Source organism: Artemia sp. Qi Xiang Cuo, chromosome 19 (assembly GCF_049724085.1).
Source record: "Artemia sp. Qi Xiang Cuo chromosome 19, ASM4972408v1, whole genome shotgun sequence".
Classification (NCBI taxonomy): domain Eukaryota; kingdom Metazoa; phylum Arthropoda; class Branchiopoda; order Anostraca; family Artemiidae; genus Artemia; species Artemia sp. Qi Xiang Cuo.
This window is the reverse complement of record NC_142812.1, coordinates 40,460,895-40,479,881: the sequence shown is the minus strand read 5'-3', so window position 1 is coordinate 40,479,881 and position 18,987 is coordinate 40,460,895. Positions and strand designations below refer to the sequence as shown.

At 34.4% G+C, this 18,987-nt stretch overlaps 1 protein-coding gene across 1 annotated transcript in view; it reads right to left on the bottom strand.

The window, feature by feature from the left end:
- LOC148940837 (phospholipase D1-like) overlaps positions 1–18,987 on the bottom strand; it is a 404,878-nt gene that overhangs the window by 89,712 nt on the left and 296,179 nt on the right. Inside the window, exon 11 of the mRNA XM_089105088.1 lies at positions 18,065–18,204. Within this exon, the coding sequence (XP_088961214.1) occupies positions 18,065–18,204 (140 nt within the window). The remainder of the gene's footprint in view (positions 1–18,064; positions 18,205–18,987) is intronic.

Below are 18,987 nucleotides of genomic sequence, written 5' to 3'. Positions count from 1 at the left end.
TTTGAATTGGAGTGTATGTTTGACATCACCAGGCATGTGCGAGGGAAATTTTTTTTTTGGAGGGGGGGGCTTAAAAAGGCGAAAATGGGTGAACTACATTAGTTTATAAGACGGATCGTGAAAATCCCAAGGTTTTGTGTACCAAGAATGAACCGGAAGTAGCCTCCCCTACATACACGAATGGATATCGCTAGAATATTTTAAGTGTAGGCTTTGTTATTTAAAAAATTGGACGCTACAATCAGAATTCTTTGATTGACATTTTTTTTGCAAATGTCCAGATTCCGTGTGGTTTTTCTTTACTTGGTGCCCACTAGAAAACGATTTTTTTGTTAAATAAGTAGTTCTTGTTTCTTTTGAGAGGCTCAGTTGCCTGATTCCATGTGATTTTTCTTTACATGGTGCCCATTAAATACGAAACTTTTGTCTTATATACGTTTTACTTGTATCTTTTAAAAGAGCTTTACAAAGTTTGAGGATCTTGGTTGCCTGACCGTATGTGGTTTTTCTTTACTCGATACCACTTAAAAACAACTTCTTTGTGTTAAATAAGACTTTCTTTTTTCATTTAAAATATCATTACGGTGTGAGCGAGACTAGTATGCATGCTTCCGTGTGGTTTTTCTTTACTTGCTGTGCATTAAAAACGAAATTTTTGTGTTAAATAAGTAGTTCTTGTATCTGTTAAAAGAGCTTTACAGGAGACTTGGTTGCCTGAGTCCGTGTGGTTTTTTTTTACTTAGTGCCCATTTAAAACGAAATTTGTGTCTTAATTAAGTAGTTCTCGTATCTTTTAAAAGAGTTTTACGGAGTTTGAGAGACTCTGTTGCCTGATTCCGTGTGGTTTTTCTTTACTTTGTGTGCATTAAAAACGAAATTTTTGTGTTCAATAGGTAGTTCTTGTATCTGTTAAAAGAGCTTTAAGGGGTTTGAGAGACTCGGTTGTCTGATTCCGTGTGGTTTTTCTTTACTTGGTGCCCATTAAAAATGAAATTTTTGTGTTAAATAAGTAGTTCTTGTATCTGTTAAAAGAGCTTTACGGGGTTTGAGAGACTCGGTTACACTGTATTTTCCATAATTTTCTTACAAGAAACTAGAGTTTACGGCCAAAAACCCTTATTAGCTCAGATTTTATAGAAATAGTTTTATTTTTCGATCCAAAAATAGACTAAAGTTTCAGATTTGAACCAGAGAAGTGTATTTTCCATAATTTTCTTACATCTTTGGAAATCATTAACGATAACAAACATGCTTTCGACCAGACGGATTTTGAAAGCACATTCAGCATGGCGTGCGCTATTTTTTTTTTATCATGAACCCTTTAGAGACCAACTTGATCAACTTGGAGAAAGTTCAAATAGAATCATTAGTGATATTGATATTAGTGCGTAGACTACAAACTGACAAAAAATATCCAGAACTTTTTTTTCTTATAGCCTTGACTTTGAAGACATTCCTTCATCTTAATTGGCTTTAGAAATATCATGTAAAATAAACTAGCCTAACCGTCGTTGCGTTGTCGAATTTTGAGCAAAAAAAAGGATTGTAACACCTGATTGGCTCGTTTGTATGCAATTTCAAGCCAGAGAAAAGAACGAAACGTCTTTGAGTCACATTTTTAAAAAAAAGTAAATTCGATAACATCCTTTGGTCAGACACATCAAATAAAATTGACAAGATATAATTTCAGATTGAACAAATTCTATATCAAAATCCTTTTTCGGAAATGTTGGATAAAATTGACAAAATGTAAGTATCAGAGTAAATAAATTTTGTTTTATTAACATCCTTTGGCAGATATATCAGGTAAAATGGACAAATTGTAAGCATCAGAGTGACTAAATTCTATATCAACATCCTTTTCCCGGATATAGAGGAAAAAATTGACAAATTCTAAGTGTTAGAGTGAATAATTTTTTTTTATCAACATCCTTTGGCAGACACATCGGATAAAATTGACAAAATCTACATTGCAGAATGAATAAATTCATTATCAACATCCTTTGTCGAATATGTCGGATAAAATTGACAAAATATAAGTGTCAGAGTGAATCATTTTTTTTTATCAACATCTTTTGTCGGATACATCAAATAGAATTGACAAAATCTAAATTTCAGAATAAATAAATGCTTTAATAATAATGTCTTATCTTATAATTCGGATAAAATTAACATATTCCAAGTATAGGGGTGACTTACTTATATATCAACTTCGTTTTCTCAGATACATAGTATACAATTGGAAAAATCTAAGTGTTAGAGTTAATAAATTTTCTTTTCAACATCCTTTGGCAGATACGTCGGATAAAATTGACAAAATTTAAATTTTAGAATCAATAAATTCAATATCAACATCGTTTTTCGAATATGTCGGATAAAATTGACAAAATATAAGTATCAGAGTGAATATTTTTTTTAACAACATCCTTTGCCAGATAATACGAATTAAATTGATAAAATATTAGTGCCTGAGTGAATAATTTTTTTTTATCATCAAATTTTGTCGGATAAATCAAATAAAATGGACAAAATCAAAATTACAAAAAAAATAAATGTTTTAACAACATCCTTTATGGGATATATCGGATGAAATTGACAAAATCTAAGTATGAGAGTGACTAAAATCTATATCAACATCCTTTTCTCGGATACATAGGATAAAATTGACAGAGTCTAAGTGTCAGAGTGAATACATTTTTTCATCAACATCCTTTTCTCGGATACATAGGATAAAATTGACAAAATCTGAATTTCAGAATGAATAAATTCATTATCAACATCCTTTGTCGGATACGTCGGATAAAATTGACAAAATCTAAATTTCAGAATGAATAAATGCTATAACAATATCCAATTATCAAATATATCGAATAAAATTGACAAAATCTAAGTATTACAGTGACTAAATTCTATCTCAACATCCTTTTCTCGGATACATAAAATAAAATTGACAGAATCTAAGTGTTAGAGAGAATAATTTTTTTTTATCAACATCATTTGTCAGATGTCTCGTACATCAAATAAAATTGACAAAATCTAAATTTCAGAATAAATAAATGCTTTAACAACATCCTTTATCGAATGGGTCTGATAAAATTGACAAAATCGAAGTATCAGGATGACTAAATACTATATCAGCATCCTTTTCTAAAATATATATGAAAAAAATTGACAATATCTAAGTGTCAGAGTGAATAATTTTTTTTTTATCAAAATCGTTTGCCATATAAAGTTAATGAAATTAGCGAGAGATAATTGTTAGAGGGAATAAATTCAGGTTGCACATTGTTTGTCAGATATGTCGGATAAAGCTTAAAAAATATAAGTATGAGAGTGACTAATTTTTTTTTATCAACATTATTTGCCAACAACATCGAAAAAAATTTGCAGAATCTAAGTGTAAAAGTGAATAATTTTTTTTATCAACATGCTTTGTCAAAAGCATCGAATAAAAATTGAAAAAATCTAAATATCACAATGAATAAATGCTTTAACAACATCCTTCATCAAATTTTCAGAATAAAATTGACAAAATCTAAGCATCAGAAAGATGAAATTCTACATCAACATCCTTTTCTCGGATTCATGGATTAAAGTAGACAAAATCTAAGAGTTGGAGTGAATATATTTTTTTATATGAACATCCTTTGCCAGTTACGTCAAATAAAGTTGACAAAATCTAAGTGTCAGAGCTACTAAATTCATTATCAACAGCCTTTGTCAGATATGTCAGATAAACTTGATAAAATCTAAGAATCAGAGTGAATAAATTCTATATCAACATCATTTTCTTGGATACATGGGATATAATTAACAATAGTTAAGCATCAGACTGAACATAGGCTTGATCAACATCCTTTAAATGCATTATCAATATTTTTTATCAGCTAAATCATGTAAAATTGACAAGAAAGACATGGAGTGTACACTACGATGTTGCATACATAGTGAGAGAGACAAGCACAGTTGAAATAACTTTATTTCATTTTTGTAGGTTAATTTAGACGAGGTTACGTGCGCGCACGTAGTCTCTGTGTGTGTCGTCTCTGTGCATGTGTCCTCGCTATGTGTGTGTCGTCTCTGTGTGTGTGTGTATCCCCATAAATTCCACTATTTAATGCCCCCCTCCGGCGCGCCGGAGGGGGGGATGTTGTTAAAGAATTTATTCATTCTAATATTTAAATTTTGTATATTTTTATTCGATGTTTTTGACAAAGCACGTTGCTAAAAAAAAATTATTCACTCTGACACTTAAATTATGCCAATACTATTCGATTTTGCTGGCAAAGGTTATTGATAAAAAAATTATTCCCTCTGATACTTATATTTTGTCAATTTTATGTGACATATCCAACAAAGGATGTTGATAATGAATTTATTCCCTATGATACTTAGATTTTGTCAATTTTATCCGATGTATCTGGCAAAGGATGTTGATAAAAAAAAATTATTCACTCTAACACTTAGAATTTGTCAATTTTTATATCCGAGAAACGGATGTTGATATAGAATTTAGTCACTTTGATACTTAGATTTTGTCAATTTTATCCGACATATCCAATAAAATATGCTGTTAAAATATTAATCCATTCTGGAATTTGGATTTTTTCAAGTTTATTTGATGTATATGGAAAAGGGTGCTGATAAAAAAAAATTATTAAGTCTGACAATTGTATTTTTTCAATTATTTCCCTTGTATATAAGAAATTTGTGGTATGATATAATTTAGTTCTTTTAATAATTAGATTTTGCCAGTTTTATTAGACACTTCCAATTAAGTATATTGTTAAATCATTTATTCATTCATAAATTTAGATTTTGTCAATTTTATCCGACATATCAGACAAAGGATTTTGATAATGAATTTATTAATTCTGAAATTCAGATTTTTTTAATTTTATCCTATTTATCCTAAAAAATTATTTTGATAAAAAAATTTATTCACTCTGATACGTAGACTCTGTCAATTGTATACTTTGGTTCAGAGAAGATGATTTTGATTTTGATTTTAGGCACTCTCATGTTTAGATTTTATCAATTTCATCCAACATATCCGATAAAGGATGTCGTTAAAGCATTTATTTATTCTGAAATTTAAATTTTGTCAATTTTATTTGATGTATCTTACAAAGGATGTTGATAAAAAAAAAAATTATTCACTCTGGCACTTATATTTTATCAATTCTATTCGATGTATCTGGCAAAAGATGTTGTTGAAAAAAAAAATTCACTCTGACACTTATATTTTATCAATTCTATCTGACATATTCGACAAACGATGTTGATATTGAATTTATTAATTCTGAAATTTAGGTTTTGTCAATTTTATCCGACGTATCTGCCAAAGGATGTTGATAAAAAAATTTATTCACTCTAACACTTAGAATTTGTCAATTTTATCCTATGTATCTGAGAAAACGATGTTGATATAGAATTTAGTCACTCTTATACTTAGATTATGTCAATTTTATCCGACATATCAGATAAAAGATTGTTTTCAAAGCATTTATTCATTCTGAAATTTAGATTTTGTCAATTTTGTTTGATGTATCTGACAAATGATGTTGAAAAAAAAAATTTATTCACTCTGACACTTATATTTTGTCAATTTTATCCGACATATTCGACAAAGGATGTTGATAATGAATTTATTCATTCTGAAATGTAGATTTTGTCAATTTTATCCGATGTATCTGCCAAAGGATGTTGATAAAAAAAATTATTCACTCTAACACTTAGAATTTGTCAATTTTATCCTACGTATCCGAGAAAAGGATGTTGATATAGAATTTAGTCACCCTGATGCTTACATTTCGTCAATTTTATCCGATGTATCTGCCAAAGGATGTTAATAAAAAAAAATTATTCACTCTGATACTTATATTTTGTTAATTTTATCCGACATTCACAAATCTATTACCCCTTTTTTTGCAAATATCAATCAAAGAATTCGGACTGTAGCGTCCAATTTTTTAAATAACAAAGCCTACACTTAAAATATTCTAGTAATATCCATTCGTGTACGTAGGAGAGGCTACCTCTGGTCAATTCTTGGTACACACAACCTTGGGATTTTAACGATTCGTCTTATAAACTAATATAGTTCACCCGTTTTTGCCTTTTTAAGTCTCCCCTCCAACAAAAATTTCCCTCGCACGTGCCTGGTGATGTCAAACCTACACTCCAATTCACAAATCTATTACCCCTTTTTTTTGCAAATGTCAATCAAAGAATTCTGATTGTAGCGTCCAATTTTTTCAATAAGAAAGCCTACACTTAAAATATTCTAGCGATATCAATTTGTGTATGTAGGGGAGGCTACCTCCGGTCCATTCTTGGTACACAAAACCTTGGGATTTTCACGATCCGTCTTATAAACTAATGTAGTTCACCCTATTTTTGCCTTTTAAGCCCCCCCCTCCAACAAAAAATTTCCCTCGCACGTGCCTGGTGATGTCAAACCTACACTCCAATTCACGAATCTATTACCCCTTTTTTTTGCAAATGTTAATCAAAGAATTCTGATTGTAGCGTCCAATTTTTTAAATAACAAAGCCTACACTTAAAATATTCTAGCGATATCCATTCGTGTATGTAGGGGAGGCTACCTCCGGTCCATTCTTGGTACACAAAACCTTGGGATTTTCACGATCCGTCTTATAAACTAATGTAGTTCACCCATTTTTGCCTTTTTAAGTCCCCCCTCCAAAAAAAAATTTCCCTCGCACGTGCCTGGTGATGTCAAACGTACACTCCAATTCAAAAACCTATTACCGCTTTTTTTTGCAAATATTAATCAAAGAATTCGGACTGTAGCGTCCAATTTTTTCAATAACAAAGCCTACACTAAAAATATTCTAGTGATATCCATTCGTGTACGTAAGAGAGGCTACTTCTGGTCCATTCCTGGTATACACAAAACCTAGGGGTTTTCATGATCCGTCTTATAAACTTATGCAGTTCACCCCTTTTTGCCTTTTTATGTCCCCCCTCCAATAAAAAACTTACCTCGCACGTTCCTGGTGATGCCAAACCTACACTCCAATTCACAAATTTATTACCCTTTTTTTTTTGCAAATGTCAATCAAAGAATTCTAATTGTAGCGTCCAATTTTTTAAATAACAAAGCCTACACTTAAAATATTCTAGCGATATCCATTCGTGTATGTAGGGGAGGCTACTTCTGGTTCATTCCTGGTACACAAAACTTTCGGATGTTCATGGTCCGTCTTATAAACTAATGTAGTTCACCCATTTTTGCCTTTTTAAGCCCCCCCCTCCAACAAACAATTTCCCTCGCACATGCCTGGTGATGTCAAACCTACACTCCAATTCACAAATCTATTACCCCCCTTTTTTTTGCAAATGTTAATCAAAGAATTCTGATTGTAGCGTTATTTTTTAAATAACAAAGCCTACACTTAAAATATTCTAGCGATATCCATTCGTGTATGTAGGGGAGGCTACCTCCGGTCCATTCTTGGTACACAAAACCTTGGGATTTTCACGATCCGTCTTATAAACTAATGTAGTTCACCCCATTTTTGCCTTTTTATGCCCCCCCTCCAACAAAAAATTTCCCTCGCTCGTGCCTGGTGATGTCAAACCTACACTCCAATTCACAAATCTATTACCCCTTTTTTTGCAAATGTCAATCAAAGAATTCTCATTGTAGCGTCCAATTTTTTAAATAACAAAGCTTACACTTAAAATATTCTAGCGATATCCATTTTTGTATGTATGGGGAGGCTACCTCCGGTCCATTCTTGGTGCACAAAACCTTGGAATTTTCATGATCCGTCTTAGAAACTAATGTAGTTCACCCCATTTTTGACTTTTTAAGCCCCCCACCAACAAAAAAATTCCCTCACACGTGCCTGGTGATATCAAACATACACTCCAATTCACAAATCCATTACCCCCTTTTTTTTGCAAATGTTAATCAAAGAATTCTGATTGTAGCGTCCAATTTTTTAAATAACAAAGCCTACACACATGTACACACTGTGCTTTCAAAAACCCATCTGATTGAAAACATGAAAAGGTGCCAAGGAACGTAATCTCCTCAAAACTTAATTTTTTTGGCAATTTCTACGTCAAACTATCTGAGGGAGGACTGACTCTCTTTGAAAAGGTGTAGAGGTCCCGTAGAATAACAATGGAAGGAACATAAGCCCTTATAATAGCATGGGAGGGAACATAAACCCTTAGAATAGCATGGGAGGGAACATAAGCCCATAAAATGTCATGGGAGGGAACATAAACCCTTAGAATGGCATGGAAGGGAATATAAGCCCTTAAAATAGCATGGGAGGGAATATAAACCCTTAGAATAACATGGGAGGGAATATAAGCCCTTTTAATAGCATGGGAGGGAACATAAGCCCTTAAAATAGCATGGGAGGGAACGTAAGCCCTTAAAATAACATGAGAGGGAACATAAGCCCTTATAATAGGATAGGAAGAAACATAATCCACCCAAATCCATAAGTACATGCTCTGGAAAGACATCAAAGAACGTGCTGTACGCAAATAACATGGGAATTCCTAGTGCTGTACGCAAATTCAATATAAGCATTCTACTTTTATCATCGAATTCTGCGTACCATTCTTATGATACAAGGAATTCCGCGGACCTAGTACAAGAGAGACGACACACTGCTAGGTCTAGTTTTGTATTTAGGCATGTGGGTGTATCGGTATGGAACAGTCTTCCGGAAAGCACTAGGATGGCTGAGAGTCTGTCCTCTTTTAAAAATAGGTTAAAGAATTTCTTAATGAATAGGGATGGCTGAGGGGGGGGGCGGGCGGTATTCTGTATTTTGTCTTCTGTAAGGATTGGTTTGTGGTTCCCATGAGGTTTATTTCTTATTTATTTATTTGATTGCATTATTATTATTATTATTTTTTTCCATTATATATGTGAGTAAGTTTTTTTTTCAATATATATATGAGTGAGTAAAATAGTGAGTCCTGCCACAAACAAATCTGTATAGATTTGTTTGTGGTAGGTCTGTTTGATATGTTTTTTTTCGTGAATATTGATATTTAATAAAAATGAATTTCTCTCTCTCTGATCACTTTGAAACTCCTCAAGGGCGTTCTTCTTACTACTGATATTAACTCCTACTCCTCTTTTTTTATATTTATATTTAAATATAAATATAAATGCAATTTATATATTAATAAATTTATATATTAAATATTAATATAATATTTAAATATAATTTGTATTTATTATTTCTCATAAAGCGAGAAATTATTGAATTTAATGATTATCATTCAAACTGAAAGTTTGGCCAAAAATTCCCATTGCTAAATTTGATAGAAAAATGCTGAGATGTCAATAACAGCACATAAAGTATCATCCACTGGGAGAAAAAACTAGACAGAAAATCCAGCAAAAAACAAAATACTGAACTTTCAAATTGAGCGAATAAGGAAACTTTCATCATGGTAAAAAGTATTAATTTTTCCTTTAAAATCACAGATGGGTGAACTTAATCACAGAATAGATATTTACGTGTGATAGAAAGGAAATGAAAGAAAGAAATTAAGCTACAAGTAAGAAACGTGGCTGACGATAGCAACTAGCAATAAACAGTTCCGAAAATTTACATCTATACCAACAATTTATCCAAAGCTAACACTGACTTTGCCGACTTTTTGTCACCTCCCTCCGCTCGCTCGCGGTGTCAGCCTTCACTCCAAGAGCCCTCATAAACACTATGCATATTATGCACAGATTTGTGAGTGGTCGTAGAAATGACCGTGGAAAAGGGCGGAAGTCTGTCACTTAACACATTTCCGCCTTTCCACGACCATTTTCCTTTGTACTGTGCTCACTCTCGCCAGGGGGCATGAATTTAGAAGTTTTAAATTGTTATTAAGCTTTTTTAGCAGTTAGGCTAAATTTTACTGGCGGAATCCAATTTTTCTGTTTTTTGGAAACCCGACTAACCTGGCGGTATTGCGTAATTGAATTTTTCGAGCTAAGGGTCGATATAATGATATTTCCCCTTCAAAGATATATTTTCTTCATTCAGATCGCCTGTCAGTCTACTTATCCTAAAATCTTTTCACCTATAATCTCTCGCGCATTTTGGGGTTTAAAGAATCAATACAGTTAAATTTATGTCATAAATTTATATCATAATGTCATAATCATTTATGATAATGTCATACCCATAACCATAATCAAAATGTCATAATCATAATGTCATAATGTCATAGTTATAATCATTTATGTCGTAATTTTTTCCTCTTAGGTTCCTTTGGTCCACCATACATTGTCTTCATCGAGGTCTCGCGTCTCTGTCTACGTGCCCTCTAAGTCTAAACAAACCCAAGAAAAAAAAAATATTGGCTCGGTGTCAGGTGTCACAAATCTCAAATAATTACAAATAAATCAAATCTCGATTTGATTTGATACAAACAAATAATTACAAACAAACCTCAAAATAATTTTGTTTGTATTGGGGTATGTTTTATTGGTCCTGTCTAAATGCCATCCTAGTAACAGGCCAAACAGAGACGATATTAAGTTTGGACCCATTTTTGGGCCTCAGGAGCCGATACAACCAGATTATTTTCAAGTTAAGTATTCTGCATAGGGGTTCACCTGGTCAAGAAACTTACGGATTGTCATTTTTAAGCCGATTGGGGAGACGAAATTTAAGGTTCCGTTTTTTGTGCGTCCCTAATCTTTTAGTGTTTTGATGTAGAACCACTAAATATATTCGAAGGCAAGTCGCTGGGCAGAGCAAAAGTATTAAGAGTCTAGCTGATCAAGAAAAGCAACATGTGTGTCCATTTTCGACCGACACAATTTTTGCTGTTGACTTTTCTATGCACAAGGGTCCCCTTGACCCGATAGTTTAGAGATATAAAAGTCAAAAGTTTAAGAAAAATTATCAGTCTTTTTTTTCAAACGAACCACTATTTAGCAGTCAAAAGTGCCTTTTCACTCTTATCCCTTTTCCCAAAAAAAATGTTTTGAGTCCCCTTGCCCTTCTCAAACACCCCCTGAAAATTTTAACTTTTACCCCCGATTCGTTTACTACATATTATAGATTCGCTATTTTGATAGTCTGTGTTTAACTTCCTGTACTTAACTTACCCTACTACTTCACCGCAAAGATCTACTAGGGCTAAAAGTGCCGAAACTTTTAGGCAGATCGGACGCACACATTTTTTTGAACCCAACACCCCCCCCCCTTATAGACACAAATATGAGTTCAACTTGCCTTCTTCTACTAACACCCTGAAAGCTTCAGATCGATCCTCACAAGTTGTTCCTAAGATATTGCAGATATGCTATATTGCTCATATAGCAGTCTAACCCTTTTTATGTAGGGTTAGAATGCTATATATATATATATATATATATATATATATATATATATATATATATATATATATATATATATATATATATATATATATATATATATATATATATATATATATATATATATATATATATATATATATATATATATATATATATATATATATATATATATATATATATATATATATATATATATATATATATATATATATATATAGGGTTATATATAGACCCCGGCGCCGCGCCGGCGGATCGACCGAACGCCGTCGACAAGAGTCCCGCTCGAACGCCGCCGAAGTGTCACAACACCACCGGGGCGCCGCAGGCGCGCCGCTGCCGGCAAAGGCGGTGGCGTTCGGTCGACTTTAAATTAATATTTCCGGAAATTGTTTATTGTGTCAACCGCAAAGTCGGAGCTTTTCCTTCTCGTGTGGTTTAGTATTTCGATTTTCCTGATTAAAAATAAAGCAGGGCTTGCACTATCCCCGAATTTTCGAGTATTTCCCGAAAATCTATGCGTCACCCCGAAAAAAAAATTTGGTTCCCCGAATCCCCGAAAATCACGCAATCACGGTGCCACCCCTAGCAATTTATCACCAGTGACTTTCCCTGCCAAATATTACTTTCCATACCATAATTCTTCACTGTTCTCTGGTTCGTTACTTTTCGTCTCTTGTTACTTTGCATAAAAACCAGACAGATGCAATATGCAATTGCATTGCAAATACTGCAATATACACAGTTCTTCATATGTTAGCAGAACGATCGTTTCTACAGCTGAATTGCAAGTTTGCAGAATTTTTTTTTTTCTTTTGCTGTTTTTAGATAAGATTATCTTAATTTTTAATACACAATTGTTGAACGCCTGACAGATTAAAGGAAACACAAACTTCTTTCTGAAAATATTTTACCCCCCCCCCCCCCCGAAAAAAAACCTTCAAATGAGACAAAATTTAGCTATAGACTAAGCTATGTAAAAGGTTGGGTAATTAATGATTGATGAAACGGAAGTTAACCCACAAACATTATTCATAAAACAATTGTAAATTATTTCCTAAGGGGGAATAGGGGGCTATCATTTTTAAACGATAATACCTCATTTTTTATATTGAAAGCAGGGATGCCAAAAAAAACCTATCAAATCCCCTGGGAAACCATTGAAATATTTTGATAGACCCAGGGCCCCCCATTGGGACTTGTTCACTGTCTGGGGCATTTTGCAATTTCTCATGACTACAGATCTAATTTAGCTTTTGTGTGTGCTCCTTTTTAATTAGATTCTTTGGATCTTAGTGAATGCCACGGCGAATCTATGACTCAGTTTTCCAATAGTTTAAGGTATATCTGAATAATTTCGCCTTTTTTGTGGTTGTCTTCGTACCCCTTTACTCATACCCTCAATTTTTTTTTCAAGGAACACTAAGCTGTTTAACGTTATTTCGCGTGTTTGTTTGAACCATATAGTGACCTAGTTAATTATTAAATAAATTGTTTTTTTTTTAACTAAAAGCAGAGACGGCATCCTATCAAGGTGGTATCCAGAGGGGGCGGGGGTTGGGAGCTATCATATTTAAATGATAATACCTCGAATTTTTTTTGAAAGTAGGAATGCCAAAAAGTTATTTTTTTTTATTTAAAGCAGAGACGGTATCCTATCAAGATGATGGTATCCATAGGGGGGGGGGCATAGGGAGTTATTATATTTAAGTGATAGTACCTTGATAAATTTTTTTTATTGAAAGCAGGGATGCCAAAAAGTTATTTTTTTTTAAATTAAAGTGGAGACAGTATTCTATCAAGGTGGTATCCCGAGAGGGGGGGGGGGGGATTAGGGAGATATTATGTTTAAATGATAGTAAGTCAAATTTATTTATTTTTTAAAGCAGGGATGCCAAAAAGTTAATTATTTTTTTAATTTAAAGCAGAGAAGGTACCCTATCAAGGTGCATGGTATCCAGGGGGGAGGGTTAGGGAAGTATTATATTTAAATGGTAATATCTTGATTTTTTTTATTGGAAGCAGGGATGCCAAAAAGTTTTTTTTTAATTTAAAGCAGAGACGGTATCCTATCAAGATGATATCCAGAGGGGGGCATAGGGAGTTATTATATTTAAGTGATAGTACTTTGATCTTTTTTATTGAAAGAAGGGATGCCAAAAATTTTTTTTTTTAATTTAAAGCAGAGACAGTATCCTACCATGGTTGTGTCCAGAGGGGGGGGGGGTAGGGAATTATTATTTTAAAATAATAATATTTTGAATTTTCTTATTGAAAGCAGCCTCAGTCCACACAAAGTGGATAACTTGACTTGACTTACTTGACTTAAGGCTCCTGCCGAGGGTTCGGCGTAGAGAACGATGAGACTAGGCGCCTCAAGGCTGACCTATCGCTTGCCAGGCTTGCAGCTTCTTCCACCGGGATGTGGGCTTGGGTGAGAAATTCATCGGCTTTGTCTTTCCACCTAGTGGGTGGGCGTCCTCTGGGTCGCTTCCATCCATGTAGGGTGGGGTCGAAGTCAAATGCGACCCGTGCTAGGGCGTTGTGTGGCATGCGAAGGGGGTGGCCGTACCACTGAACAGTACGCTGGGCGAGCTACGTCGAGAAGGAAGTCTGAGCCGTAGGAGACAGGAGTGTCTGGTTGCTAACGAAGTCAGTCCACTGAAGTCTTTCGATTCTTCGGAGATGTTTCGTCTGAGCGACATCGACGGCGCTGAGAATAGATTTTGCAGCTGGCCACGTCTCCGCTTCATACAGCAGGACGGTGCTGACTGACGCATTGTAAATTCACATTTTGGTAAAGTGGCTTATCTTTGGCTTTCGCCAGATGCTGCTAAGCCTCCCAACAAGTGCTGAAGCTTTGGCAATTCGAGATGTAAGCTCTTTTGTGATCAAGCCATCATTCGACAGAATAGATCCCAGGTAAGTGAAGTCTTCAATCACATCTACTCGGTTACTTCCGATGTTGACTTCCTTTACAGTAGAACGGGACGTGGGGGGCTTAAGGAGCATAACTTTGGTTTTCTGCCAGTTGATCTTCAGTCCAACTTTCGAGGCTTCTTCTGAGAGGACCTGGAGAGCTTTGGTGATCTTTTCGACGGTGCTCGCAACTAGCGCTATGTCGTCGGTGAAGTCAGCATCAGAGAAAAGCTGGTCTCCGAACTGAAGATCGAGCTTAGGCCGATTCGTCGTGCTCGTCATTAAATGGTCTATGATGCAGTTGAAGAGGTCAGGAGCGGCGACGCAACCTTTCCGGACACCAGTGTTCACGGCGAATGTGGGACTGCGTCTTCCCTTGACTTGCATGCAGATCTCCGTATCCTCATACAGCTTTTCAAAGAGTGAGCAATATTTCTTGGGTAGGCCCGTAGTTCTTAGTATGACAATTATAGTCACATCCCGCAGTTAGAATTGACTTCCAAGTTTGAATGAAGGAATCTTTTTCGACCAGTTGACCCCTAGATTTTTTGTCCCTCCACACTATTTTGAAAAATACCTTTTTTTTACACATACTAATATTTGGCCTTTCATTAGTATACCAGCTTACCCGTTACGCGTTGCCACGATTTTAAAAGAAAGGAAATTCAATGAGAATACCCCTAAGGAAAATTTCTAAACGTTCACTGTCTTAGTTAAAAGTTTCTAACGTCATAATGTTTTCATTTCAGTTTAATTATAATTGAGAAACATATTCGAATCGTACAAGATAACGTTGAGTTGCTATGCTCTTCGAAAAGTGTTCAATGTTCTGATATCGTCCATTATATATATTCATTTAAGTTCAACCTAGATAATTGGTTGAGACTGACACATTGATTGGAAATTAAATTTCATTTTCCTTCCAGTACTGAGGTGGGTCATCCACATTTCGTCATTGGGAACTGATGTTTGATTATTTTTTAAGATGAAATTTTAAGTTATCCTATTCAAAATGATTATAAATGATTGTGGAAAAAATTGGTAGGACAGGTTGACGTGTTTTTTTGTTTTAAATATATTTCTGCTTGCAATTGTATGTTTTTTTGTGTATTGTAAATACTGTTTTATGTTTTATGTATGGTATATTTCGACAGTTGGATAATGTTTTGAAATATGAATCAATACGTGTAAATTAAAGAAGGAAGAAGCCAAGCAAAATTACTTCGTACAACATCTTTGTCTAACCCCTGTGGTAGTTCAAAAATTAACAAGATTTTCGTGAGTTATACATAATGTATTTTTTTAAATTGTCATTAAAACACGTTTTTAATGGAAGACTTTTTAGGAATCTAAAAGAGCAAAAAAAAAAACGATCAATATCAAAGTTGTCCATTTCAACTGTTTTTAAAGGTGAAAAAGCAGATATTGGCAAAGGGCATTATGAAAAAATTAAGCTTCTAAGTTCAAACTTATATTCAAAGTTTTTACCCAGATAACTGACGAATTTTGTGATACGGTATTTGAAGTTTTGTATGCAGTAATGCTCAATGAAAAAAAACTACTAATTTTGATAATTATTTATGTTAAGAATACATAACTAATAGATACTTCAACTATTATGCAAGGGTTCTGAAACGCCACAGCCATTTCGTTTCTACCAGATTTCTACTTCTCTTGATGAATGACAAAGAAGACCAGTTTCCAGCCAGCGACTTGTGAAGTTTTGAACTCATGAATAGGCTCGAATCTGTTGTAAATCTAAGCTGTGATTTGAGAAAGACTGATGAAAACATAAATGTTTGCCGTCAACATTGATTGCGCTGGCGGCGCGCCGCCGACGTCTTACCGGCGGCACGGCGCTGCGCGCTTTTTTGGCCCCGCCGCCACCGGTCTTCCCTCATCGGCGCTGCACCGGGGTCTAGTTATATAACCCTTTATGATAAATAAAATTTTGAGGTCTTCTTTGACCTCCAGCACCCTTTGGAAATTTCAATTCGATCCCTCAAGCTGTTCCTAAGATAATACAGATGCGCAATGTTGATAACGTAGGTACATATGATAACTGTAGATTTACATCGTTTCTTCACCAGAAATATGTTCTAGTCCAATAAAGGCTCATAGTGTAGAAAAAAATATATATTAAAGACCAAAATCTATCAGCTTTTTCCTTCTAGCCCGTCCCCCAAGTTAAGATTCGAAGTCCACTTGCCCCTTTCTCTGCCAAGATTCCCGGAAAATTTCGACGTAATCCCACAAATCGTTCCCGGGGACATTATAGATATACCGTTTGGACCACCTGACAACACGTAGCATCTTCTGACTTACCTCAATACTCAATTGTGCATAGGTTAGAGGTCCTATAAGCATTTACAATGAAGAAATGTTTATGTGGATTGGAACAAAATTTTTAGCCCGCCTCTCCACCCCTCCCTCTAATCAAAATTAAAATTCAACTCGCACCCCCCATACAATGACTAAAAGTTTCAACTAGATACCTCAAGCCATTCAGGACATGTTGCAGGTACACTATTTTGATAACCTGGTACCACACAATGTCTTTTGATTTAAATCGCTACATAGATATGAAATAGATTCTAATTTTCACGGGGATAACAGTTCAAAATCAATTATATGAATCCCAAAATTTTTATCGGACGTCTTTGAGGAGGAAAAAATAAAATGGAAGGAGGGCTTGGCTGCCCTCCAATCAGTTTTGACTCTTAAAAGGGCACTAGTCATTTCAATTTCCAATGGAATGAGTCCGTTCCAAAGTTTCAACGACAACTCCTTCCAAACGTAAAGCTTTGGTGGAAAAAACATATAAATAAATAAATAACATACTGTGCGCACTTCGCTCATTACTTAGTCAGCGCAATCTCTGGGGGCACGCCATCTCCGGAGTCAAATTTATTGGATCTTTCAACTATTTTGAACAATATGAGTATTTAAGAATTTTCATCAGGCATCTTGGAGGGTTATGGGGTGGGGTCCTATGAGGGGCATCCAATCACTTTCGACTCTTAAAAAGCGCACTGGAACTTTCAATTTAAAATCGATTGAGCCCCCTTCTAGTTTTTACGATCATCCCTTCTATACGAAACTGATGAGGAAAAACAATACATTGCAGACTTATGGCTCTTTACTCTGATAATAAAAATATTAGCCAAAAACCCCCAATTTGGTGATAATACTCTTTAAACTTTTGCAATTTTATTGAGGATCGCGGCAGCCATAATAAAAGAGACCTACCATTTGAGAATAGGCTACATCAAATTTGTTCTGTTGAGTCTATTGGTACAGTCAGAATCTTTGCATCTGTTACGATAACAAGAATAACAGTGTATAAGTATCTGCTTATTTGCGGAACCTTACTTTAATTTGCCATTTTCCAGTGAAATTAAAAAATAGGGTACACTTCTTTTCGATTATAACAGCCAGTTTCAAGTTCAGTTTTTAGAGAAAAGATTAGATTTGCACTAGACAAAAAGAAGAGGGAATAATAAATAGATATGGATCTAAAGAAGACGAAAAGCCTGTGATGCCTGGAGCAGACAAGATTGAGGATTACTCTTAGAAATTGATGATGAAGTTCTACTCATAAAGAGAGTTTTATAAAGAACGAAAGATAACGTCGAAGCAGAAACACTTTGATGAATTATCCTCTAATGGGACTCGACAGATTTAGAAGAAATAGAGATAAAAGCAGAGAAAGAGAGAAAAAATGGGGCGGAGAGTTAGACAACACCCCCGTAAAATTAGAAATTGAAAGAGTATAGAATCGCCAGGAACAATTACCTGTGCTTATAGTCGTCCCATCTTCCGTAACACAAGTCAACCCCTCCTAAAAATGCCCAGGACTGGTCAATGATCACTAACTTTTCATGGTGCGATGACAAATATACACCTGTTTTGACGTGATCAGGATGTCGAAGAATCTGAAATAAGGATAGTAACATAAAGCCGTTTCATAAGGATATTTAGATCCAATAATCCCAAGAACTGGTCAATGATCACTAACTCTTCATGGTGCGATGACAAATATACACCTGTTTTGACGTGATCAGGATGACGAAGAATCTGAAATAAGGATAGTAACGTAAAGCCGTTTCATAAGAATATTTAGATCCAATAAAAAGATCAAAAGATTTACGTCTATTTTCAATCAATTGATCTAACCTTATTTGGATTCAACCTGAGATTTTCGGAAAGCGTTTCTTTCATTGATTAAAGAAAGACTTTGCAAAAAAAGTTTTTAAAGAAAAGTAAAGGCCATAGTAAAATTTAGATCAGCATAAATATTTTCCTATAATAATTCAAACTCAAAACGACCAAAATTTTAAATAAACAATCATAACAAACAAACATACAACAGTCCTAATATAAATTAATAAATACCTGTAAATTTAAAAACGAGTAAAACTTAAATTTAATATAAGAATCAAGCTTAAAACGAACAAAAATTATTACAAACAAGAGCTTGGCTACTGCCCCCTTCCCTGACTGTAAAAGTCTAAAGCCTACTGCGTCATTGCTCTTTATTGAAAACGAATTACATTACAAATATTGCCTTTTGCAATTACAACATTGAAACAAAAATAAAAATTACAGTACAGTGAGATAAAATCTTGCTGAGCTTTCAGCAAATAATTTTATTATATATCAAATACTAAGTTTTATTAGTTCTTTCCAAGGACTGTTTGAGACACATACAGTTTTCA